At 30.5% G+C, this 27,670-nt stretch overlaps 1 protein-coding gene across 4 annotated transcripts in view; it reads left to right on the top strand.

Annotated features, from left to right (window-relative positions):
* The first annotated feature begins 6,070 nt into the window (after positions 1 to 6,070).
* Positions 6,071 to 27,670, top strand: part of LOC145261356 (sterol regulatory element-binding protein 1-like) — a 103,328-nt gene continuing 81,728 nt past the window's right edge. For all 4 annotated transcript variants that reach the window (XM_080119784.1, XM_080119782.1, XM_080119779.1 and 1 more), the window contains exon 1: positions 6,071 to 6,250. In XM_080119784.1, coding sequence (XP_079975910.1) covers positions 6,076 to 6,250 — 175 coding nt within the window. In that variant the 5' untranslated portion in view covers positions 6,071 to 6,075. The remainder of the gene's footprint in view (positions 6,251 to 27,670) is intronic.

Raw genomic sequence — 27,670 nt, 5'->3', positions numbered from 1 at the left:
TTTTCCTGCCACATAAGACACTTCCTCTTTCTCCAAAAAATGGACTTGAATCTGATTAGAAAGTAGGTTTGCACAAGATGGTAGAAGTTCAGAAATTTCAGGATTCATCTAAATTTTCATTAGGGGTTGTGAACACATATTTTCACAAAATATTATCTTAGTGAACAGTGGAATAATGTCATCTTTTCTAGGGCGACAATTTTATCGTTCCACCCTTTATATCAAAACAAAATAAAGCTATCAATTACATTGCTAATTACTTTGTTATTAAAGAGAATAGAACCTGTAGCAGTGACACAAAAGATCTATTTTTGTTTATATGTATGCGCAATATTATGTCAAGTTGTAATTTGGTCAGTGGATTGATACAAAGGCAATTAGTGTATTACTGAAATGCGCACTCGGAGCCTATTGATTTCCACCCACCTTATCGGTGGGAAAATACAAATAAGTTTCTAAGTAGATTCCGTCAATACAAGACGTCCTTCCTATCCTGTTCTCGTTCTGCACCAGAAGCAGACAGGTGAGATGGACTCCTGGATACTACATTAGATGACCTTACAACTTTTCTTACGTTCCAGTGTTCCTTCGAATAAAGTTGATTTATATTTTAATAGTAATGTTCGGTCTTATTCATGGAAGATGGTAACCCATGTTTTATTCGTTATTCAACAGTAGGAAGTATGTCTTGGGTTCACTTTCAGCAGCCTCGTAATTTTCGCTTTCATTATTTTGTTCTTTAATCCTCACATTCCACGAATTATGTTTCTGACAAAGAGGAAGAATTGCTGTTTTCAAGGTTGAAATTTATCAACAAGTATCATTGGTTAGTGTTTCACCTTGAAATAGTATTTTTTTATTTTATTTAGCTCCTTACATACAAATGGCTTAACGCTTTGTCTGGAGTTATTTTCCTATAAAAAATATAATTTAAAAAAATTCCACTCTGATGTGCCACTCCTACAAAACAACTTTCTTCATCTTGATGTTTTCCCAGATCAAGCATTTTTCCAATTAAAAGCCCAATAGTAATGTTATCATTTGTTTTAATTGCATAGAAAGTAGAAAAAAGGGCCAACATAATAACTACTACTACTACTACTACTACTACTACTACCCACCACCACCAACAACCTTTACCATGTCTGGGAGTATTTTTTTTATTTTCATATTTTTACCACTTTCTTTTTTGTTATTATTGTAGATTAACACCCTCGGCTAAACACCCCTTCCCCCTCTTTCCAAAAATGAGATTGTTTGAAAACCCTGAAAAATCCAAAAACAATTATCTAGAATTTAGAATGGGAGATCAGTTTCGCATATAAATTTAGCATAAAATGAATCCTCATTTACGAGCGTTCCTGAACAGTTAATAAAACTTTTTTAACTTTATTTTTTTTTTTTTTTTTTGCCATGGAAGATAACTCCTGTGTGTTTTAGGCAGAGGCAGATTTTACTATATCAGACGATTATGTGTAATTTTCCGAACTTACCACTCGGACTTAGGAGTAGTGGTAAAAAGTTTATTAATTACCCTAAAAATGGGTTTGAAATGTGGTATCATTTTACGTTAAATTTGTATATGAAACTGATCCCCAACTATAAATTCTAAATAATTGTCTTTTCTTTTTTTTTTTTTTTCTTAATGTCACCAAGATTTTTTAGTTGTTAAATGCTTAAAAACGTAGAATATCATTGGGTGGGGGATTCAATGGTGGGTGTTAATCTATAAATTTATCTTTTTTTTTCTCAGGAAATTATTTTTTAAATAGGATTTTGAAAGTTATATGTAATTATTACGATAACATTTAATCAATAAGTTATTAATTGAAGCAATTTTTTACAAAATCTTGGTGCTTATTTAGAATTACACCTATTAAAAAAAAAAAATACAGAAAAATCTTTCACATAATCATCACGGAACGAAAATGTCATATTCCAAAAATCATGTAAAATGATCAAGTAGTTTTTTCTTTTAACTAAGAAAAAAAAAATTTTATGACAAAGCAAGAAATACGATTTTTGATTGGCCATGTTGAATAAATAAGAAGGAGACAACTCAATCCAAACTATCGAGATCAAAATCAGCCTTATAATTGACACATTTAGCATTAAAATCGCTAAAAAAAATCGTAAAAATGTATTTTCTTGGTTAAAAAAACACTACTTGATCAATTTTAGCAAGAGACAAACAAAATGGAGGTGATACATAAGGTTTGTTTTGACAAAGTTTATAGAATAAGAGACAACAAAATGGCGTTTCATTCTATATTCAAAAGCAACTTTATTTGTCATTCTCGTTAGTAGCGGACACAAGAGAGAAACGGGTTAGTAGGTGGAAGTGTTCTTGTGTAAAGATAGAATTAATATATTGCCAGCTTGTTTAGGAGAGAACAGCTCAGTTGATATGTGCCTACAGCCAGCAGTCGTCGGTATGAAGGAAGCTGGTTAAAGGAGAAAGAAAGAGCAAAGTCTTCAGTGTATTTAAGTGTTGTAGTGGGTGTGCGTGTGTCAGTGTATCGACAAAAGCAGTTCTGTAGCATGATAAAAAAAAGTTTGTTTGGGCACTGCACGTGGAAATAAATGTTAGTTTGAAGACAGCCATGTTAGCTTGTTGTACTTACGTTAGGCCTGGGGCCAAAGCCCCAGGCTAATGTCTGCTATTAGCTGAAGCCAGGAAGAAAAAGAGGTAAGAGTTTCAGATTTCGCCTTTTATGTACTCGGTCAGGTGATTAAGAGTTGGCTTATGATTGGACAAGCTAGGGAGAAAATGGAATTCAAATCTTGAGCCGTGAAAATTAGCTCCTGCCTGTAATTGTAGCAAGTTTCAGCTGCTATAAGTTTTTCTTTAAAACTCTACCAAAAAGAAGGTAATCAATATGAAATTTTCACAGATTATTAAGTGAAGAATGAAATTTATAAAGGTGTAATTTAAAAATTTTTTGACAATATACCATTAAACAGAAAATACTTTGAAGAATATATACCAAAATAAGAAAAATATATATACAACTGTGGAAGTTTAAAAATTACAATAATCGTTTCTGCAATTTGTCATTTATCCAAGTTGTAATGTAAGGTGGCCGACAGGGACTACACACAAAAAGATAAAGCTAAAAATAACATAATGTTGAAGGTATGTTACCTTAAATAGCGTCTGGAATTATAATTTTATTCAATTACTTTTTTTTAAATGCTTTTTGTTGGTTCAGTTACATTAAAATTTAAAAATTAATAGAAATGCTTAAATAAATATTTAGACATGTCTACGCTTCCATACTTTTAAATATCTTACAATCCACCATGATGCTGTCATCCGTGTTTTCAAAATTTTCTACTAGTAATAAAAAATGCAATTATTTGAAATTCAGGTACTTATATTCTAATATTTTTGCTTATTCTTATAGCATATCATATACATCCTATTTAGACATAAAAATTAGTTCAATTAATTCAAAAACCATTTTAAAATATTTAAATTTTATTTTTGCTTTCAGTGAAAATTACAAAAATTGGGTCAAGTGTGTGCTGTAGGAAAAATTTTAAATTTTAAATTTTATTAAAAATTATAGAAAAAGTATTATTCTGCTTTTCATAAGATAAAATTCATGATTTTACCTTTCTGGAAAAAAAAAAACAATAAACAAAAGTTATTCCAAAAAAAATAAATTTTAATTAATTATGTTATACTGTGAAATAGAAAATCTCTGTCGAACCTATAATGACATATAAACAAAACACAATTTACATCAGTAAGAGCAAAGACACCCAAACACCAGGAGCAACCACTGATATAACAACAGCAATCCATAAGCAACAATGGTGCTGACCTGTGCTTTACTATGATATTCGATCGACTGTTAATGACACATTAAGTTGTCAGATACTATGCTTTTTGTACCCATCCTTCTATTACAATTCACAGTTTACTGTAGCAAAGATTATCGGGCAAAACACCTTGTCCAAGGAAATAACTACACTAAGAGAGAGAAGACCAGAAATTTTCAACAGATGAGATACAACAATATGTGATAAAATATTTATAAAAGGACTTTAAGTGACAAACTTAATCTACATTCACTCACAGACACAACCGATTTAAATAGAAATAAAACAAAGTACAGTCGGGAAAGTCAACATTCGCTATAGCAAGACTAATCGTATCCTTAAGACACATCTAGCAGCAAAAGTTCCGTATTGTTTAAATCTGAAAATATGCCTACAACAATGTCTACGTGCATAATATATAAACACTCACAACTTCAGTTCAGCAGCAGTGGTAGCGGAGGCAGACCCAATGATTCGTATGGATTACTCTTTCTCTCTTTAACAGCAGCAGCAACAGCTTTCTTTCTCATAGTAGCAGAAGCCATTCACTCACCATTGACAACAACAGCTCTTAATTACAAGGACTTTGTTATTTCCTTCTTCTCGAAAACTTCTTGGCAACAAGAGACATTTCTAATGATTTTCATTCTAACAAACCTTAATGACAAGGACTTTTATTTTCACTCTAATAAACCTTAATGACAAGGACTTTGTTATTTTCTTCTTTTCTTTTCGAAAACTTCTCATCAACAAAGAACATTTTCATTTATTTGTTCTTCAATGACTATTTAACTTAATACTCTGTCTGTCTTTCTTACTACCATACGCTAAATCTGTTATTGTAACCGCCTTATCAGGTATTGAGATACAATAGCTTATAACACAAATATTACAACTAGTGCCAAAATTTACAGATATAACAGTTAAAAAAACTGGGGTTTTCTCGATCTATTGGTCGTTGCTAATCAAATTATATGATTTTTCGAATATGACATCTTCATTCCGTTGACTACTAGTACGTATCATAAAGATCTTTCTGTATTTTTGATTTTTAAAATAGTGTGACTCTAAATAAGCACCCTAATTTTGTTACGGTGTTGAAGTTTGAATCCCTTTATCTAAAATTATTCGATTAACTTTCAAAACTTTTTAATCTTTGTTGCATGAACCAAACTTTACTTTATTCGGTAAGTTTAAATGCTTTGAAATTGTTTTCAAATTTCGAAGGTTCACGAATTAACTCATTATTTTTTATTCCCTCTTAACTATTAACAGAAGTGTAAAATAGCTGACTTGTTTAAGAATAACCAAAATGCATTCCGGTGGATTTAATTGCGTAATAAATATGATTTTTAAAAGTTTGTCAGTACTTTACGCTATTGTATTCTATTTAAATTTCAATAAATGATTAATCCGTTAACCGTAAATAATTAAAAAAAATAAAATAATAATAATAATAATAATAATAATAATAATAATAATATGTAAGTTACGTAGAGGTATTGGAGAAATGGTAGCAATTTATTAGTTTGTGAAATAAAGTAGCGCGAATAAGGAAACAATTTTATTTAAAAAATAGAACTACAATCATCATCATCATCACCACCACCACCACCACCACTACTACTACTAGCAATATTAGTAATCAATAATTATGAATTAAAAAAATTTACAGAAATTAAAAAAAAAAAAAAGGTACCATAAAAACCGACTAATTTTTTTTAGAGCTGTATGAATTTATCTGAGTAGTAGACTGGCATTTGTTTTTCATTTGTACAAGCCGTCTCGTAAAATGACATCACCAGCAGAGTCAGTCAGTGTCAGTAGCACGCAAATACATTGTAAAAAATAATAATTAAAATAAAACAAAAATAAGAATTAAAAATTAAGATACAATCGCAGAGAGGGTTGTTATTGGATTTTACAGTGTTGTGTATAAAATAAAATAAATTGAATTTAAAAATTAGAATCGTAATTAATGCTAAAAACGGCTACATAAATATACATATTTTTTAATTTTAGCATCAATAATATACAACACCGTAAATAAATAATGCCATCATCACCATCATCATGATCATCATTGTTTAAGCATCATCATTAGCATCATCAACGTTAAATCATTAACTAGTTTTACCGCTTGATCGTCATCATCGTCATCATCAACATCAACATCAACTTGAAACATCAACAAAGTGAAGCGGGAGTGGAGAGGGAGGGGTAGCAGTGATGACGTAATATCATCCGATGGCAACACCGGTTTCTGATTGGTCGATGTCTCGTGGCGTTAGAACTCACAATCCAGCAAAGATGGCCGACGCACAACGCTGGTTAAACATGTCGGCAGATACTCTGCCCGATCTGGGACCGGACCTTACCACACCGATCGATATCGAGAATGTTTTACTTAACGGAATCGACGGTAAGATTTTACAAATCGTTACAAGAAAGCAAAGATCGTTGTCATTTTGTATTAAACGCCTAAGTTTCTCTCACCCTCCTGTTGAGGTCGAGAGAGAAAGAGAGAGAAGGAAATCTCACTTTGGTTAGAAAGTGGGGGTCCAGTTTACTTCTTTTTTTTTTTAGAAATTAGTTGTTATCAACGTTCAAGTTTTGTTGTGTGTTTTATATTAGTTGTGTATTGCTTGGTGACATATCGGGTGGGATTGTATGATGGCTTTCTATAGCTCCGTAGTCATTCATGATTTGAAGTGTCATGATCTGTTTGATAAAAAAAACAAAACTGGCACTTGGTGGTGAAAAAAAAAAAAATAGGATGTGGTAATGGCGAACTCAACTTCATCGTAAACGTGCTACGTCAGTTCATTTATTTTTATGATTGCCTATAAATAAACACGTTCTCTTCCGAGTACATGTATATATTTTTTGCTGCGGGCTTTGTTTACCTATAGTGACAATCAAAATGTGTCCTGCTTTTCTATTCCTTTGACAAAAGTTATTTTTTTCTCCATTTATTTTCGTACTACAATTGCATCATTCATTATCGCTTTTATATTTTATTCACGATTTTCTGCCTACAAATTTTATAGAATTAACCCCGTCTTCAATCAAGTGTTTTTTTGTGGGGATTTAAATGTAGGTTTTAAGTTCCCTAAGAACGCTCATTTGAGCTGGATTTTCTTATATCGGTCGACAAATCGATTTTTTTTTTTTAATATATTATTTTAAGCGAAAACAATATTACCTACTTAATTGTCACGTCGAATATAGTAATATATCCAAAAACTTACGAAAATTCATCAAATAGAACAACTGTTATTGTGTTTTTAGTAAAAAAGAAAAGTATCGCTATAGACAACAAATATTGCAGCCATGACAGAAGTAATCGAAAATATTCTTTTCGGGGTTATGTCCCCTGTGTATAGATCCCTACGCCTACTTTATAACGTCTAAGAAAAATGCGATTTTACTCAATTTTCTGTAAAAATTACTTTTAACTTGAAATAGCTTCTTACTCTGATTTTTTGTAATTTTTGGATATGTTACTATTTTCGGCATGACAATTAAATACGTAAATACTGTTTTTGCTTAAAACTACATATTTAATATAATCGATCTGTCGACTGTATCTTAACAAGCAAGGTTTCCTCTCTCTCTCTCTCTCTATCTATATATATATATATATATATATATATATATATATATATATATATATATATATATATATATATAACCTTTGTTTTGGAGATGAGTAATTTTATAAAGAAATTTTGGTACTCAAGTGAGTAATCCGTGCTGAAATAACGTTATTTAAAAAGCCATTCTTAACATGGGAAGGGGAAGGTGTTTTGTACCTATTCTGTACTTTAACCTTACAATTGAATAAAAAACATAAAACTTAAATTAAACGTGGAAATACGGTTTAAAAAATAGCGTGGATATCACTCTCTGCATTAGTACCGAAATGTTAGTCAATTTTTACGACGTGACTGCCCCAGTGCCCCAGCGTATTATAAGCGCCCCAATCTCGAAAGCCGTTATTAACATGGGGGAGGGGGTTATTCCGAAAGCCATTCTTAACATGGGGAGGTTGGGATGTTTATAATATGCTGAGGCACTGAGGCAGGCACGTCGCAAAAATTGACCGAAATTCTATTTGGCTGACTTATGGAATATTGGCCCCCACCACCACCAATCACACTCATCGGTTTTTTGCTTTATTTTCGATTTAAAAACAACAAAATCCAACGTTTTGACGTTAATCAAGCATTTCTACAAATACAATTATTCCCCGATTTTTTTTTTTTTTTTTTTTTTTTTTTAGTTTTTAGAGATTGTATTTGTGTACGTTTTCAGCCTTTCAGATTCTCATGTCAAAAGATGGCATCCTTTTTTTTTTTTTTTTTTTAGTTTTTAGAGATTGTATTTGTGTACGTTTTCAGCCTTTCAGATTCTCATGTCAAAAGATGGCATCCTTTTTTTTTTTTTTTTTTTTTTACCCCAAACAAGGCAAATTGCCACTTTGGTGTAGGGGGCTACTATCAGGGGCAACAACTACTGGGGTACTATGTAGGGATTTGGGCAGCAAGGTGTCGGTTCACGTTACACTTGAACTTCTGCACGTCAGTACTGTTGGGGAAGCAGGGACCTGGAATGGAATTCCAGAGTCTAGCGCCAGCGGTTCTGGGGAAGAAACTATTGGAGTAAAAAGATCTTTTACATCTAGGGATCTCTACAGTGTGGGGGTGGGATTTAGCAGCCTGTCGGGTTTGTCGAGAGTGCTCACGTCGTGGGGGCACAAGTGATTGCAGTTCGTCAGAGCATTCACCACTAAAATACTTGTAGAAAAGGCAGAGGGATGCAACATTTCGTCGATGGGACAGAGGCTGAAGCTTAGATGCCAGTTCAGGGGCCCTGAACTTCAGGGCCTATCAGGTTTGCGACTCTCTTTTGAACCTTGTCAAGGAGCGAGAGACTAGTAGCAGATGCACCAGCCCAGATGTGGCAGCAATACTCCATACATGGGCGAATGGTGGCCTTATAGAGGTACAGGATACTTTCGGGTGTTAGTAGTTTTCTAGCACTGTAGAGAGGGCCCGCCTTTCTTGCAGCGGCCCTGGCAATGCCTTCAATGTAATTGTTCCAACTCATGTTTCCTGTGAACGTTAGGCCAAGGAGTTTGAAAGATGGACTCTCGGATAAAGAGTCGTTGGCCATTGCTATGGGTGGTAGGGTTTCTTGTAATTATTGAATGAAACTAGTTTAGTCTTGGCAGCATTGAACGCGACCAACCACTTTTGTCCCCATTCCACTACAGATTGGAGGTCTTCCTCTAGTGTTTCTGCCATTTCTTTAGAAATGTGTTCATTCGTCTTCTTGTCGTGCCTGCCATAGAGTGTAGTGTCATCAGCATATATACCCATCTCCTAATACCGTTATTTGATTTCGCTACAATTTAACGACGTAACTACCTCCGACAAGCTACTAAGTCTCATCCCTTTACAGTAGAGATCCCTAGGTGCAAGAAAGCCTTTTACTCCAATAGTTTCTTCTTCCCCAGAACTGCGGGTCTTTGGAACTCCCTTCCGGGATTCTGCTTTCCCATGCAGAAGTTCAAGTGTAATGTTAACAAACATCTTTCTACTCTTCTCCCTTCATAATGACCCCGCTAATTAATTCCCTAATAATAGCCCCCTGCTTCAAAGTGGCACTGTGCCTTGTTTGGGGTGAAAATTGAATAAAAAAATAAAAAAAAGTAAAAGTATCCATAAAAATTAAATTTAGTATTGGTTTCCTCTTTGGTATTTTGCTTTGCTAAATTTAATTCAAGAAAAAAAAAAAAAAGAAAACACGGAAAAGAAGTTTTTAAGAAAACACACCTTAAAAAGAATCGGTATTAAAACTATAAATGTGTTCTGATACGATACTTTATATTTTCTGTCCTAAGACGATTTTTTATTTATATTTTTTTTTTGTCCCCACTACCCTTTTTGGAGGGGAGCTGGATTTTCTTCACATTAGAAATTAACATTAGGTCAAATTGGGCCCTCGTTGGGAAGCAAGTAAATATGGACTTCAGCAAAACTACAGAATAACACTAGAGAGCTTCTACTCCCTAAAAAAACAACTACCCCAATAATTTATTATAAACCGCAATTAGAATGAATTTTTCAAATAAACCCGTCTGGTTTCAATGTTGCGAATGTTAAAATCAGTATTTCTGCAGTTTTTACGGACTGAGATCTTTTTTTAGATAGGATTTTCGAGTTCAATTTTTACCGGAACTTCTCTTGAAAAGAAATTTAAAACGCTATAAACGTACACAAATCGGTTGGCTATCATATATCGTAAAATAAACATTGTTATTGTAACTAGTTAAATAATTTCTCCGTGTTATTCAGTTGAGTATACTTAGTTTCAAAATCATTCTCGCTCTCTCTCTCACACACATAGATTATGACAGCAATGAACGTATAGTTGGACCCCTCTCTAAAACATCTGGGGGAAACAATTTATAAACGTGTTCGAAATTAATAAAATTGTAATTGATAAAAGGTAAAGTTTTGTTCACTTTTATTTAATTAATAAAATGGTACTTTTGCAGAATTTGAATCCAACCAACACATAACTAAGTTTTCGATAAAAGTCGCTTTGATTTAGTTCAAATTCTGTAGAAGCATCAATAAAATTGATAATTTCTATTTCTCGCCTCTACGTTGCTAACAATATCCTTTTCTTTAATTATTGGCGGACCTGCACGAGAGTGCCCCCCCTAACAATGCGGTTTATTTAATTTTTCTTCTTTTTTTCCGACGATTATCATAGATTAGACATAGCTATCATATCAGCAGGAAAAAAAATTTGATAAAAAAAAATAAATTTCGGTCCGCCAAATTATTTACTATTAATCGATAATGTGTAATATATTGAAACAAATTTTTAAAAAAATAATCAATAAATGTAATTGTTAAATTAAATCCAAAATAATGCATTTCAATTTCTTCGTAGAACAACTCGGCCATTTTAATATAATGTTAATAGTTGAAAAACAATTTCTTTATGATCCTTTTTTATATTTTATTTTTTGCTTTATTTGAATTATCATCGACCATCTTTTATTTTTATTTATTTACCGTTTGTTGTAAAGGAATTTAAGGAAATCTCACCGGTTACGTGACTAATTACGTGACACGGACACGTCGGTGGAGAAATGGACAGTAAGTCAGGTAGCAAGTCAAGTAGAACATTATAACGAGAAAATCAACCCCCATCTTAAAGGTCATTAAATTTTTTTCTGCTAATATGATACTAAAGTCTGATAATCGTCGAAAAAAAAAAACGTATTTTTAGGGGGTAAGCACTCTTGTTCAGGTCCGCCACTACTATTTAAAACATCACTCACTCGGTATAAAGCCAAGCATTGATGATGCGATCTCGAAAATAGATATAGAACGCTGGAGATAGCAGGTTCAGTTTACAACGGAAAGCCAAAATAAAAATCTGGCCAGAGATAGGTTATTTGGGAAGTTGATTTCATAAAGCTGTCCAATGTATGCCAACATGTAAAACTGACGTGAAACCAAACATGATAATCTTTATATAGATGCTGGCTTTATCAAGTTTTAAGACCTGACCAAAGTTTCTTTGATGAAACTTCCACTAGCAACGTGGAAAGAGTATTCTATTTTAACAATTCGTATTTTTCATTTTCTTTTTATGCATTTTTATAAAATTTGTGTACTTATGCAGAATTACAGACTTTTTTTTTTTCTTTTTTTTAGATAGAATTTTCAAGTTAAATTCAATTTTTACGGTATCTCTTGTTAAATTGATAGGTGAAAGTACACGAGTTTTGTCTCGCATTTTTATTATTTTTGTATGCTGTAAAATATGTTTTTTTCAAATATTAGCAGTTTATTTGAAGCTTCTTTTAAATGGTAACAATAGTTAGGATGGTAATATTAAAGTTACATTGTGTTACATATAGGGGAGGATTAAAACTGTGGCCCGCATTTGGGGGTATCTAAAGTACATAATAGTTAAACAAAAACAAAAAACGCTTTCTCCCCTCTGTATGTTAATTGATTTCTAAATAACGATATTATTTCAACACGGTCCGTATTCTGCATAAGTACCCTCAAATTTGTTTTGTTGTCATTTATCACTACTGCTTATTCGATTTTCAATTTTTAGTTTTATTTAAAGAATACCTCCAACATCCAAAACAAATCTCGCTAAAATGATATGCCTGGGTTTGTATTACTGTACACATAGATTCGAAAAAGTTGTCAAAAAAACAAATATATAACAAATAAATGTTATCAAAAGCAAGATAAGTTACTTTTCTACCAAACTGGATATAATTTTCGTGTTTTTATTCAATTTAACATGTTTATTCGGCTCGAAAACCATACAGTGTTTAGCGATTGGACAATTCAAAATGGCGGCCGATTCTCTCTTTAACGCGGTAAGTTTGGAAAAAGGTGTAATAAATAATAAACTAGACAAAATACTGTTAGAAATTCGCTCAATATATGTTACCGTGACATAACTTGACATATATTCGGTGGGTTTTAATAGTATTTTGTCTAGTTTATTATTTATAACACCTTTTCCTGAACTTACCGTGTTAACGAGAGAATCGGCCGCCATCTTGAATTTTCCAATACATCGGTAAACACTGCATGTTACACTGAATAAACATGTTAAATTGAATAAAAACACGAAAATTATATTCAGTTTGGTAGAAAAGTAACTTATCTTGCCTTTGATAACATTTATTTGTTATATATTTTTTTTTGACAACTTTTTCGAATCTATGTGTACAGACAAACCCAATTAACCAATTTTAATGAAATTTTCAGTATTTATCAAATGATCACGGAATATTGTTTGTTCAACCAGCATATCGACCTTCTTTGGGTTATTTTAATGCTGTATACAATCACGGAATATAATGAACCCATTATTTTTATTTGAATCTTAGTGAAAATGTTTAAACAAAAAACACTTATACTAATATTATAGTTTTCAGTTGTTAAAAAAATGAATATATTTATTTTTAATAATGAAAATAAAGCATCGTAAATTGTAACAATAATAAAAAAAAGAAAAATTAATTTTTTCAGGAACTTTGCTAAAAAGAGCCCGTAAAGATCGTATTAATCAATTCGGAAAGAAAAATTAATTTCTTGAACTAACGATATTATGATTGAATTAAGTATTGTTTATTTAATGTTTTTACACAAAATTATAATTGCAAACAGTACTTTTTCTTTTTAGATTATATTTTTTATGTAAGATTCTAATATTTTCCTTGCCTGAATGAACATGTCACCTTCGGCGTAACATGATTTTTATATAATCTTGAAACATAAAATAATAAAAAAATTTTAAAGCAGGAACACAAAAAAATGAAATTAAAAAATGGTAAAAATTATACAAACGTTCACGATAGGAATGTACGGATGCACGGCCGGGGGAGAGAAAAAAAAAGAAAGAAAACCAGCACTTCTTACCTTCTTCTTAATACCTGACGTCATTTTCAGACAGCTTTTTGAATTTGACATTTTGGGCTCCGTAGAATCCATGCTTAGACGACTTTGTTTTTGCTTGTGCGATGCCAGAATTTCTCTTTTGTGGGCTAATTAAGCTTCTTCTTTTTTTTCTTTTTTTTTTTCGAATATCTAAGGACTTTGCTAATCTTTGATATAAACCCAGAAAACTAATATTTATCTTTTAAGCTATTTTTACAATGAATTTACTTAACTTCAACATTTAGCTGAACTTATCAGTTTCCGAAAATTTCGATGAAAACGTTTATCATTATAACTTTTTCACACACACACACACACACACATATATATATATATATATATATATATATATATATATATATATATATATATATATATTTGGAAATGAACTTTCAAAAAGTAGTCGGAAACCTACAAAAAATTATGATAAACCAGTTTTACAAAACTATGCCCCCCTATCTTTTGTCCGCCATTATTGCTCGTACCTAGTTATTACCTATTTATAAGGTTTACACCAGGGTTGCGGAAACGGAATGTATATAGTTAGAGCCCAACTAGGGTTTGTTCTACTATACACATAGATTCGAAAAAGTGGTAAAAAAAAAACAAACGTATAACAAATACATGTTATCAAAGTCAAGATAAATTACTCTTCTACCTATCTGGAAAAGTTTTTAGTGATTTTATTCACTTTAAAAGTGTCATCGGTTCGAATATCATACAGTGTTTATCTATATATTTGAAAAAGACAAATGGCGGTGAGCTCTTAGTTGAATACGTTAAGTTTGGGAAAATGAGTTCAAACTAAAATATTATATAAATTTAATTAGACTCACTCAATATATGTTACCGTGACATAGGCTGACATATATTCGGTGGGTTTCTAACAGTATTTTGTATAATTTTTTTTAGTTTGAACTCGTTTTCCCAAATTTAACGTATTCAACTAAAACCTCGCCGCCATTTGTCTTTCAAATATATCGATAAACACTGTATGGTATTCGAACCAATTACACGTTTTAAAGTGAATAAAACAATTAAAAACTTTTCCAGATAGGTAGAAGAGTAACTTATCTTGCTTTTGATAACATTTATTTGTCATATATATATATATATATATATATATATGTGTGTGTGTGTATTTTTTTAACTTTTTCGAGTCTGTGTATAGTCCCCCCCCCCACTCTTTCTTTTTAAAGTATTCGGACTGTTTCTAAGGAGATTAAAAAAAAGACTTCGATTACTTCCAAAACCTTCAACTCTACAACCTATAGTCATCCACTTCATCGACTACTTCAGTTTAAAAACTATTGGTTCCTTTTTTCTTTTTTTTTTTTTTATATAGGCGTCACCACTTATCAAGGCCGATAGGCCACTCAAGGATAAGGGTTAAGGAGTGTACAGTAGTCAAAAGGACAATATAGTAATCGATAGTAAAGGAAATTCGATAAATTTGTTAACTTAAGTGGAACGGCTCATCAGACACTTGTTCACGTTGGACTTGAAGACAACCATATTATAGACAGCAGGAAAACGGAAGACAATTCCACAGGCGTGCAGTTCTAAGAAAGAAGCTTTGATCATGGAATCTGTTTAGGCACAGATAAAGAGTGGGGGGAAAACACTAATCTTCCCACTGCTAAACTCTACTTATAGAGCACTGAAATCAATGCTCAATGAGTATAGGTTAGTAGTGGGAAAGTGCGTATTATCTGAGTGTAACACTTTCTCTACCTTTTCATTTGTAGTTTAATGCTTTCACAATGGTTATGCATGCTGATGTGTTTTTAACTTTGAACTTCGTATCAATTCCCTGATCATGGTGATGTAATCTGATATCAATAAAAACCCAGATCATCTTAGAAAGAATCGTCGTACACAAAATTGTTTATGTTGAATTTGTGGCGTACATAAATAATTATTTCTTAAAGCTATTTACCTTGTATCTATAATATCTACAATTTTGCTATATTTTAAAGTCCAAGGTTTTTATTCATTTTACCAATCATTTTTTTAAATTGAAACTTCAGTACATTTTACAGATCCATTTCGTTCACTCGGAAATGATCAATATTTGTATGCTAATATTGGATATTTCTAGCGTGGGCTTATCAGAAAAAAAAAACAGTTCTCAAATTGCATAATGATGTAATATGTAAAATTACAAAAGAACCAAAACAACTTTCATCAGACCATTTCTAATGTACTGCCATTATATATATATATATATATATATATATATATATATATATATATATATATGTGTGTGTGTGTGGAAATATACTTTATTTCCTTATAATATACACTAATTCTTATTTAAGAAGCTCAATGTAACTACAGAGCAATATAATGAATGAATGACAAAAGTTAAAGGCAAAGTAGATTCACTGATTGATATAATAATTGATTTTTTGCTACGAAACAGATACTGTCAATAATTGTAAATGTCAACTGAATTAAAGGAATAAATTGTAAGATGGTCAATATCATAAACTTTGGAATATAGACTTTTGTCATTCATTCATTTTATATATATATATATATATATATATATATATATTAGTGTGTGTGTTATGCCGGATCCTGTATATGAAATAATTTAAAATTAAAACCAAAGTTAGTAACTTTATTTAAATTTTGATATTAGCATTTTTGGTTTTTATTTTTACTTATAAATATTAAAAAAATTCGTTTACAAAATTAAACCCGGATTTCCTTGTCACATTTTAAATGCATACACACTTAGTTCCAATTTTAATCCTTCTTTTAAACGGACTTTTCTGAGTATTTTATGTCACCTTTTTTATAAGATGTTAATTAAAAAGAACAAAGCAACGATTATAGCAATTTATACATTGTTTGACAAAATGTGCCTTGAATCCCTATTTGGCTTCCTACGAGGGCACAGTTAGACATAAGGTCGGTTTTAGAAGACGATATCTAGCTGCCCCGAAAGGCGGCACTTCGTATGATGCAATGATCAAAGTCCTCACCCAACCCGAGAACAAAACGCATAGATCTCAGGCCGGGAATCTTGGCTCTTGAAATTTTATCGAATTCTTCCATACTGAAAGACACAATACTTGCTTTCTCAAAAGTTAAAACTAATTTCAAACCAACAAACAGGAAAATATGAATTTTCTATTCTAATTCATAGAGTAAAAATTGATTGTTTTTGAGGCATTTTCAAACGTTTTATTGGCATATTTTTGTCAATAAAAGTTTGTGTAGAAAATGTCTTAAAAGAATGAAACCTATCTAAAAAAAAAGAAGTTTTTTTTACTAACTTGAGGAGTGAATAAAATAATGATAGAAACCTTATTAAATCGAACAGATGACTCGATAGTCACTGTACTGTGTTCAAAATACTAGTTTAATGTTATCAATTCAATACAGTTTGGCATAATTTTAGCTACGGACAAAATGGAAGTGGATTGTAAGGTTCATTTTGACAGTCTCTTTAAAAATCTATCAAAAATCATGTAATTATTGAATTAATACTTAATTTTCATCGATTATTAAGTGAACGAACTATAAAGTTGAATTTTATTTTTGTCATATTTGATATATATTTGCATACATACCCCCCCCTCCTTCAGTTTTGATTACTCTTGCCATTAAAATAAAAAAAATCGAACATGGACATATACTTCCTGGAGTGTGTGTGTGTGTGTGTGTGTGTGTGTGTGTGTGTGTGTGTGTGTGTGTGTGTGTGTGTGTGTGTGTGTGTGTGTGTGTGTGTGTGTGTGTGTGTGTGTGTGTGTGTGTGTGTGTGTGGATGGTGGGGGGTAAGAGAGAATGTAGAAAAAAAAAACAAAATAAACAAGCAAAAGAAACAGGCCTTCAAAACCTGAGAATGAAAATCCGAGTTTTTAATTTGTTTAATTTTCACCTTTTTTGTTTTGAATTATGAAATTCGGTTAATATGTTATAAATAATTATCGTTCAGATTAGCATTAAAAACAAATATTTTCATTTTTATGAAAAACAACTTAAAAAATTTTTAAATTAGTTTTATAACTTTTGTTTCTGTTTCCAATATACTATTAAATAGAGAATGCTTTGACGAATCTATACTAAAAAGAAAAAAAAAAACGCTAAAAATCATAACATTGTCACCTGCATGTTTATTGAAATGATAATATGAAGGCAAGCGATCATATGCCCATTATTTTCAAACGAAATTCAATAAAATGTTGAATCGATTATTAAAAAAAACAAATTTTGCATTTTATTTTTATTTTTTACAAAATTAGGGAAAAATACAGTATCATCTGGTTTATGAAAAAATGTGGTTGGTTCACTTATTCTTAATTAGAAAATAAGAAATGGAAAATGATTTTATGAAATTAAAAATAAATTCAATTTATGAAAATAACAGAATTTATCTAAATAAAATAAGAAATAATAATTATTCTGAGGGGAAATAGGAAAATTTGGAAATAAAAGCAGACTAAAAATGATATAACTGAAATATATAATACCACAAACTTATAGTAGATGGAAAAATAAATATCAGAAAACGGAGAAGTTTTAGTTTTTTTTTTGTAACAAGTGTAGGTTTCCATACTTGTAAATAAATAACTTGTAATTCAAGATGGCATCTGTCAATTACATCATCGACTTGTCATAAAAATGGAATTATTTAAAATTTAGGTATTAACATTCTAATATTTTTGCATATTCTTATAACAAATCATCCTAAATAATAAAAAAATACATAGTTTTAAAAAAATAGTTTGATTCAAAAACATTTTCTTTTTATTTAAAATTTTGGTTAATGTTTACGTTTTGTACAAAAAATTGGTACTAGACTTTTTGGAGAAAAATTTAAACTTGCATTAAAATTATTGAAAAAGTATTATATTTTGCTTTTAATATCTTTCTGGATATTTTATATTCTACTTTTAATATCTTTCTGGAAAAATCTAAATTTGTTAAAAAAAATATTTGATTTTAATAGATTTTAATTAGTTTTTCAATAACATCAACTTAATTTTTCTTAGTGTTTTGGCCGTGTCTATATAATTATCATTTTTTTTTTATGCATTTAAAATTTGCTCTTAATGGAAAGTAAGTCTGTCTGCAATCATTCAACCCTGTAGTTAAATTAGATAAAAAAAGAAAACATTGAACTACACACAAAAAAAAATACCTTCATCTTAATAAATCTCCAATCAAATTACTGAATCATGATTTTCGTATAAAGTTGTTTAGGAATAATGTTTCATTGTAAACAAAAACCATAAACCATTAAATTACAAATTTACTTTAAAAACTTATTGTTGAAACCAGTGGAGTAGGAGTTGAAAGATATTTTGAAATATTAGGATTTGGAACTTATAGGATTCCAAGATGTCTGACTTCTCATTTTAGTCTTCCAGACTGTTGATTCTGTGAAGAAAAAAAAAGATGGACTCTGACTCCTTCTTAAGAGTATGACCATCTATGAGGTCACGGTATGACTCTAATACGTTGGTGTAATCATCTTAGAAATTCAAAATTTGAATTCATGTTGATTCTATTTTGATATCTTGGAAATACATTTGGTATGAGTCATTTTCTATGAAGTAGTTTTATTTTGTTTTTTTTTTTAATTAAATCTCCTTTTTTATGAAACAAACTTGTTAAGAATAAAATTTGTATAAATTCTATCATTTTATTTTTTCTTACATCATTTAACGAGAACTAAAGTACATTTTTAACATTATTTATTAATTAGGGATTTTGTCTGTCGGAATTTTTATTAAACGTAATAAATACATAAAATTCTCATTTTGAAATACCAGATCTTAACTACTTTTAAAAATGGAGAATATTGCATAAAAAAAAAATCAGGTTTTACTTTTATCTTATTTATAAAAAAAATACTGTGGGGGGGGGTCTGCATTCCCACTTGACATCTATGATAAGGGAAATAAGTTTTTACTCTGGGGGTCTTCAAACTTTTGAAAAATCTTTTTAAAAATAGTGATTTTGGCCATCTGTAAGTCTTATTTTTAAACATGTAATAAATACATTGCAGAATTTGTCTCATTTCGAAAAGAACGTAGTTATTTTTATAGCAACGGACAAAATGGAAGTGGGTTGTAAAGTTTGTTTTGACAGTCTCTTTCAAAATCTACCAAAAATTAGGTAATTATCTCATCGATGTGAAATTTTCATTGATTAAGTGAATAATGAACTTAATAAAGGTGTAATTTTTTTTTCATTATATATATATATATATATATATATATTGCCTACATGCCCCCACCTCTTTTTCATTTGTGGTCACACCTATCCTTACAATGAAAAGCCGGAACTGAACATGTACTTCATGTATGGGCGGGGATGGTGGTGGTGAAGAAACAAACAAAACAACAGCTCTAATTCAAATTCTGAAATTTAAAATTATTGGATGTAAATAGTTTCCCAAACAAGATTTGATAATATTAAAATCAGAAATAACTTTCTATTCGACAGATTAAATGCTTCCAAATTTAGAAAGATAATAAAATAATTCTTCTATTCAACTGTTAACAAAAGACAGAAATGCATTCTGGAAGATTTAATATCATAATTATTTTTTTAATAAGGCTTTATAATGAGTTCGTTTTAGTACTAAGCGCTATAAAATCCTTGTTTAAATGTGTAATTATTCATGTTTGGTGACTAAACACAATGTGGTCTCATTTTATTGATGCTCATTGGATTTCATTTATATCAGTGATGCAATCTAAAATGCGTTACCATAACAGAATAAGTAAATTCATTTTAGACAAAAAAAAATCACTATCTAATAAAAATATAAATATTTTTTTTTTTACTTAAAAATAGAGATTAAATTATTATAGCGTAAGGAACAAATAAATTATTAGAGCAAATTGGTGATGGGGTTTATGCAGGATTTTCCATGGGATTCTCCAGTTCCTCTCTCCGATTGCATATTTTTGCTAGATTGGACAAAGTATCTAATCGTTAAAAAACTGCATACAATACAAAGTTAAAGTTAAAATAATTTCCAACATTATTGATGTTTTCCCATTTGTTTTAATATTTTTTGTATTATCGCTTATATTTGAATTCATGTCTTGAAGCATGATATAAGTCATAAATCTTTTAAGTCACATTGAAGCTCTCATTATTTTAAGCTAATGTTTTAAGCTTTATAAAAAATCCAATAGGATATTTGATACAATCTCAGGCAGAATATTTTGGGTTTCGGTTTCAATTTATAATCAAGACATTCGCTTTTATTTGTTGGTAATTTATTATTTACTATTAATGTAATATTTCTAAAAGTATAACGACGACTATTACAACCGAGAAAAAGGAAGTTGCTGTTTTTTTTTTTTTTAACTAACTAAAATCTATTAAAATCCATTATTTCTTAACAACTTTTGTTTTTTACAGAAGGATAAAATTCTGAATTTTATATTAAAAGCAAAATATTTTTTCCATAATTTTTTATAGAATTTAAATTCTTTTTTTTCCAAAAAACATACTTGGTCCCATTTTCGTAATTTTCGTTGAAGACCTAAACAAAATCTAAATATTTTTAATGTTTTCAAATGTTAAACTATTTTTAGGTCTAAATAAGATTTAGGAGGATTTACTATAAGAATATGCAAAACTGAAGTTCAAATAATTTTTTAAAAATTACATTTTTTTATCCTTTCTCACATAGATTAAGGATGCTTAGATAATTTCTAAAAATACTTATTTAAGCATTTCCATGAATTTTTAAATTTCAATGTAACAGGCAAATACCATTTTTTTTTTTTTTAAATTGAATTCAATTATAATTTCAAACGCCATTCAACATGCTATTTTTTATATTTTATTTATTTATTTTTTTTTTGTTTTTCGCTCCTTTCGGTCACTGTGCATTACGATACTCATGTAACAAATTGCAGCAACAATTGTATTTTTTAAACTTACACAGTGGTGTATATATATATATTTTCTTTTGTATCGATTCTTCCAAGAATTCTCTATTTAATGGTATATTGGAAAAATTGGGTTTTCTAATAAAAATTTTTTATTTAAGCTATGTGTTTTTCATAAAAACAAGGAAAATATTTTTATATGCTAATCTGAAAGATAATTATTAACATTCAACAAATTTCACACTTTAAAAACACAAAAGATGAAAAATTAAACAGAAAAATTAAATTCAGATTTTAAATTTCAGAATTTGAATTAGAGCTGTTGTTTTGTTTGTTTCTTCACCACCACCATTCCTGCCCATACATGAAGTATATGTTCAGTTCCGGCTTTTCATTGTAAGGATAGGTGTGACCACAAATGGAAAAGGGGTGAGGGTATGTAGGCAATATATATATATATATATATATATATATATATATATATGAATGAAAATATTGATGAGAGAAAATGAGCGTCGCTCTCTATTAAATATTTCATTTGCATTTTTGTGCTGCATAAATTTGTTTTATCAAATTTATGAAACTTTTACCCAAAACCATTTTATTTTTGTTTGTTTTTTGTTTAAAGCAAACTTTTACATTACTGATACTAATGATAAATGTTGATTTTTTTTTTTTTTTTTTTTTTTTTTTTTTTTTTTTTTTTTAAGGATCACTAAAACTAAAATGTTTTTAAATCGATAGGTAAATTTTTTTTGTTGTTGTTCTGTTCCTTTTGCAAGGTTCCTTTTCAGTCCTCAAGTGATGAGATATCAACGGTTACTCAAAAGGCATATCTATTAGGCTATAGTGCGGATGATCCTTCTGTATAGTTGTAAAATGTAGCCACTGAGAGTGATTCCTCTGCATAGGCTTAAAATTTTTTATGACACCTTCACTACATTCTACACTGTCACCGTGTAGATTGAGTACCAACTCGAGATTTCCGTCAGTGTTTGACTCGGCAAACCTTGTTGCCATCTAAGATGGTTTAAACATGCAGCTCAGCATTAGAAGAAAAAATTCCTCGACGTCCTTTGCCTTCCTTCTCTACCTGGTTGGCAAAAATGTGCTGGTGGGCAGCTGAAGCTCTGGACAACGACAACCTGGCAGCAATGAGGCTACTAATTAGTTGAGCTTCAACTATGGAATCTGGATTGACTAGCCATGTTGTGTGACCTGGCTCAGGATCGTCGAAAGCGGATTGTGATGATCAGTACTGTACTTGCTCAGGAGAAAACTGGCTCAACCCGACCATAGTGACAGGTGTTATAAGTACAAGCAAATATTAGAAGATGGTAACTTTTCATTAAAATTCTCAGAATTCATCTGCATACAAAAAAATGTTATTTTTACGTTACCTAATAAAAATGATATATAGGATTCAGTGCTGGAAACTGAAGTATACCGTGATCCTCATTCAGTCTTGGACAACGCTAGTGTCTTATATTATGATTATGTAAAAGTGTAGGAATAAATTTCTCTCAAACTGTTTCTGGTAAATGTTTAAAAAAATCCTTTTTGTTTTAGAATTTTTAGATGAGGATTGATAATTTGAATTAGTTGATCTACTATTCTCGTCTATGTTATATTTAGAATGTGCCAGATGATGTAATCACTGATTTTCTGGATAACTTCTAAGGAACGTGAGTAGTATTTTCATCCGAAATCATTATTTAATCCATGAAGGTAGATTCTTATTAGTCAGCCATAACCTGTTAGAAATGTTAATATTGTTATTCTTAGTTATTCTTACCTGAACCTGAAAAAGATTTGAGGTTATAAACCCTAGAGGAAGACCTCCAGTCTGTGGTGGAATGGCGACAAAACTGAATGGTAACATTCAATGCTGCCAAGATTAAGTTTCTTTTCTTTAATAATTACAAGAAACCTTCTCAGCCACCAATATCTATGGCTGATGATAAATTACCTGAAAGTACTTCATTTAAACTCCTCGGCTTAATGTTCACTAAGAACATGAGTTGAAACAGATACATCAAGGGCATTACAGTGGCTGCTGCGAGGAAAGTGGGCTCTCTCTACCGTGCTAGAAAGTTACTTACACCTGAAAGTATCCTGTACCGCTATAATGTTATCACTCGCTCATGTATGGAGTATTGTTGTCGCATTTGGGCTGGTGCATCTGCTACTAGTCTCTCACTCCTGGATAGGGTTAAGAGTTGCTAACCTAATAGGTCCCGAACTGTCAGCTAGACTTCAGCCTCTCTCTCCCATCAACAAAATCTTGCATCCCTCTGCCTGTTTTTCAAGTATTTTAATAGTATTTGCTCCGAACTACAAGCCTTTGTACCCCCTCAACATAAATACCCCCGACAAACCCAACAAGCAGCAAAATGCCACCCCTACACTGTAGAGATCCGCAAATGCAAGAAAGCCTTCTACTCTAACAGTTTCTTCTCCAGAACTGATAGACTTTACAATTCCTTTCTAGGTTCATGGTTCCTAAACATGCAGAAGTTCAAATGTAATGTAAATAGACATCTTGCTGCTCAACTCCCTACATAGTATCCCTGTAATTGTGTTCTAGATAGTAGCCACCTATATCAAAGTGCCACCATGCCTTGTTTGGGATGAAAATGCAATAAAAAAAAATTTTTTAAAATCATTGTGAATAACCATAATGAGAATTGTATGAATAAAAGAAAGAGTATTACTAAATTTTAGTGAGCAAGCTTTTATTAATTTAATTTTTTTTTTCAAATCCTCCAAAACTGGTGCATTTTGAGGAACCGTTTCACACACAGATGAACAACTAAATATTTATGTGTCCATTCAGATTCTTTCATTCATGCTATTCTTCAGAAAATCTATATTCGCTTCCAGAAAACGCACACACACACACACACACACACACACACATATATATATATATATATATATATATATATAAGATGTGCCAAGCATCACCATTGCCATGGCACGTAAAAAAAACAAAAAAAAAAAAACAAACCCTGGATTTTCCTGGTGAGGATTCTGTTATGAATTGAAATATCAAATTTGATTTTAATAAATAAACATATTTATTTAAAGATATTCTGCACTTGTTTAGTCTTAAAACCGTTAAATTTTGGAATTTTGTATTTCAATATCAAGTGCTTACTGTAAACAGTGAGTTTTTTTTTTATTTATTATTATATATATATATATTGGTAATACACAGTGTAGTGAAATCACTTTGGTCATTAATTTTTATTTGTTTTCTTATGTGTAAAACTTATGCAGAAAATGAAATACAATTTTAGTTATAAAGGTTATATTCTTCAATAAAAAATAAATTAATGTAATCACCTTGATGATTTTTTCAGTCGTAATTGAAAAAAAATCCTTACATTTTCTTAGTTGTTCATGCAAAACTACATATTTAAAAAAAAATTTTTTAAATAAAATTTATTGATATTATAGTGCAATAATATGGTACAATAAAATATAAAAATTTGTTAGTCTGAATCCGTTTGATATTTTAGTTCAAATGTTTTTTAAATCTCATAAGATATATATATATACATCGTACTTTGGGGTAGTTGCGCCAACTAGCTAAAAGTGCTCTTTTGGCAACCACGCATATAAAGAGTACTATTTTTTATTTTTTAGTTGGCAATTACCCCAAAGTATTGTGTGTGTGTGTGTATATATATATATATATATATATATATATATATATATATATAAATAAATATATAAATACTAACGTTGAATTGTTAATTGGAGTCTAAATTATCTGAATTCAATAAGTTTTTAGCTTAAATGCAATCTATAGATTAAAATAATGTGTTAATGTGTACTTATTTTTTGTGAATTGTCAGCTAAGGTAAAACTTGGGAATATTCAGTAATTCTATCTAATAAAAAAGTAAGTGTACATCCTATTATATTTCCCCCAGGTATTGTATGAAATAACTACTTGTTTCATTTTATTTCCTTTTCTATTATTGGGATTGGCATTGGCATTGTGTATGACAAATAACCTGATGCTTTTCCTACCTTTTGTATATTATCAGGTGATGTTTACTGATATGTTTTTTATCCAATGATAAGTTCGTGAAGTTTCAGTAGGAATTAGTGTACTCCTACATATTAAATGTACATCAATTAATTTGTTTTTCTACCTTAGCTTTTTTTTTTTTTGTTTAATATATAAGAAACTAGCAAGCACACCTGGCATTGCCTGGGAATAAATGAGGACCCGCTATTCACTCCTTCTTCCAATACCAAATCCTATATTACCATTTTATTTATTTTTTTAATTTCTGTAATTTACAATTTTTAAGAAAAAAAAACTATTTTCAATTTTATGGAAGTTTGGCACAAGCGCAGGTTCTCCACATTATTATAAACTGTTTTATGACTAAATTAATACCATCATCAGATTTCATGTGAGATTTTACTTTAGAATTGTTGTTTGATGTTGATATAGAGTAGGGTTTTCTAACCAGGGTTCCACAGAACTCTGCATTCCTTAAAAGCTTGTCAAGATTTGTTATGGTCACGGTTATTATGCGTTTAAAATAGTTGGAAAACTTTTTTTTTTTTTTTTTTTTAACTTAAACTGCTTATAAAATAAAAATGTTGCATAATAAAGGAGGAATAAATATCATTAAAAAATATTTTTGGTCCCCCCCCCCCCCCGACAAAAGAGGGTGGACCTGTAAATTCACCCTCGTCTCTTCGTCCGTCCACACTTTTCTCAATAACTATGCCTTGGAATTTTTTTTGAAATTTTGCACAAACACACATGACGAGTAAAAAGGTAACATAATGGATTTTCCGGGAAAACTCCGGTTGCGCATCCCCTCCCCTCACTGGGAGTGCCTTTCGGGTTAAACTGGCTAAAATTGACACTTTTCTGCTTATTTAAAAAAAATTGATGCCTTGGAATTTTATTAAACTTTCTGAAAAATTGTAACTAACTGATTTCTATATAATTTTGTTTGCGATAACTCTTGGGTGTGCCCCAGTGGCTGTTTTTGGGCTAATAAAAACACTTCATTTTTGAAACTATTTTACCATATTTGTCCAAAATTTTCTGTGTATGTCTATTTGGCAGTTTTGCATGGTGCTGAATTCAAATTTAAATATGTTAAGGCCTTAGGGACGTCTGGGGCTAAATGGGGGGGGGCGCAAATGGACTTGATTATTTCTTTTTTTGCATGGTGCAAAACTTAAATTTACATATGTTAAAGCCTAAAACTGCACTGCTTGTTCATTTTCACCAGGATTTAACGTCCCCTGGCGACTTTTGGGGCTAAATGGGGGGGTGGGGGGGACTTAGTCATTTTTTTTTTTATGCCTCGTTCATTGTGCACTCACGAGGGAACATGCATGTTTTATGTATGTGTTCCTTAAGACATCACTATTACAACAACATCACAAATGTAAAAAGAATCGGACAAGACTGATATTGAGCCTTATTTTCTATTGCATCACCAGACAGACTTGCAATATAAGATGATGAATTCTTGTCATCTGATTGATCTTTTTTAATAGTCCAATTTTGAAAGGTTAAAATTAATTTCTTTCAATGATTTTATTTATAGATTTATAATACATATTTTAACCAGATAGAAATATTGCTTTTTAACAGATTATGTATTACAGATTCATTTAAAAAATTTTTAATTATAATTAAAAAAATGTACATGGTGTAAACTTTATAGAAATGTAGTTTGTTTAATTAAATGTAGAATTAAGACGAAATTACTGCTCATAAAATGTATGCAAGTCATTTACAGAATTAGTTTTTATCACCTGTGTTTGTCTTCACTTATATATTGTAAAAGAAAGTGTTAGTTCAATTGATGTTTTAGTGGAAATTAAAATCTATTCTTAGCTTTACAAAATGATTAAATACTAAAACCAAAATATCATTTGCATATTCTCAAGTTTGCCTCTTCTGTATACTAAACTCGGCCGTTCTTGAATTAACTTAAAATTTCCAAACCCTATTAAATATTAAAATTGTACTTTATTGATTGTCTGTTCATTAATTTTTTTTTTATTTTTTATTAAGTTATTGTTGCCAACAGGAAAGAAAAAGCAGATATGGCCCCTCCCTGTTCTTTTTTCATGGGAAATAATCATACTTATATTTTTAATATCTGATCATAGCAAATGTGTTAATCTGACCCTAAATTAGTCAAGCTTCAAATTTGAACACTTGTATTACTTATAAAATATGTAATTAATTCAATAAATGTTGAATATTTCAAATTGGATAATTTCTCAAATTTTTGGTGACTAAAAAAAAAAAAAAATTTCCCCCCAAAAGTAGGGGCCTAGTGGAATGCCGTCTCAGATTTAGGAAGAGGACATGAACTCCTTGTACTAACTCAGTATAAGGGTTTACTTTAATATTAGCCAGTTCCAAATGAGTTTATTGCATCCCACCTCAAGATGCCCCCCCCTTACATCGATCAGT

Source organism: Euprymna scolopes, chromosome 1, assembly GCF_053919585.1.
Source record: "Euprymna scolopes isolate OS-2025 chromosome 1, ASM5391958v1, whole genome shotgun sequence".
Classification (NCBI taxonomy): domain Eukaryota; kingdom Metazoa; phylum Mollusca; class Cephalopoda; order Sepiida; family Sepiolidae; genus Euprymna; species Euprymna scolopes.
This window is presented reverse-complemented; position numbering and strand designations above follow the sequence as displayed.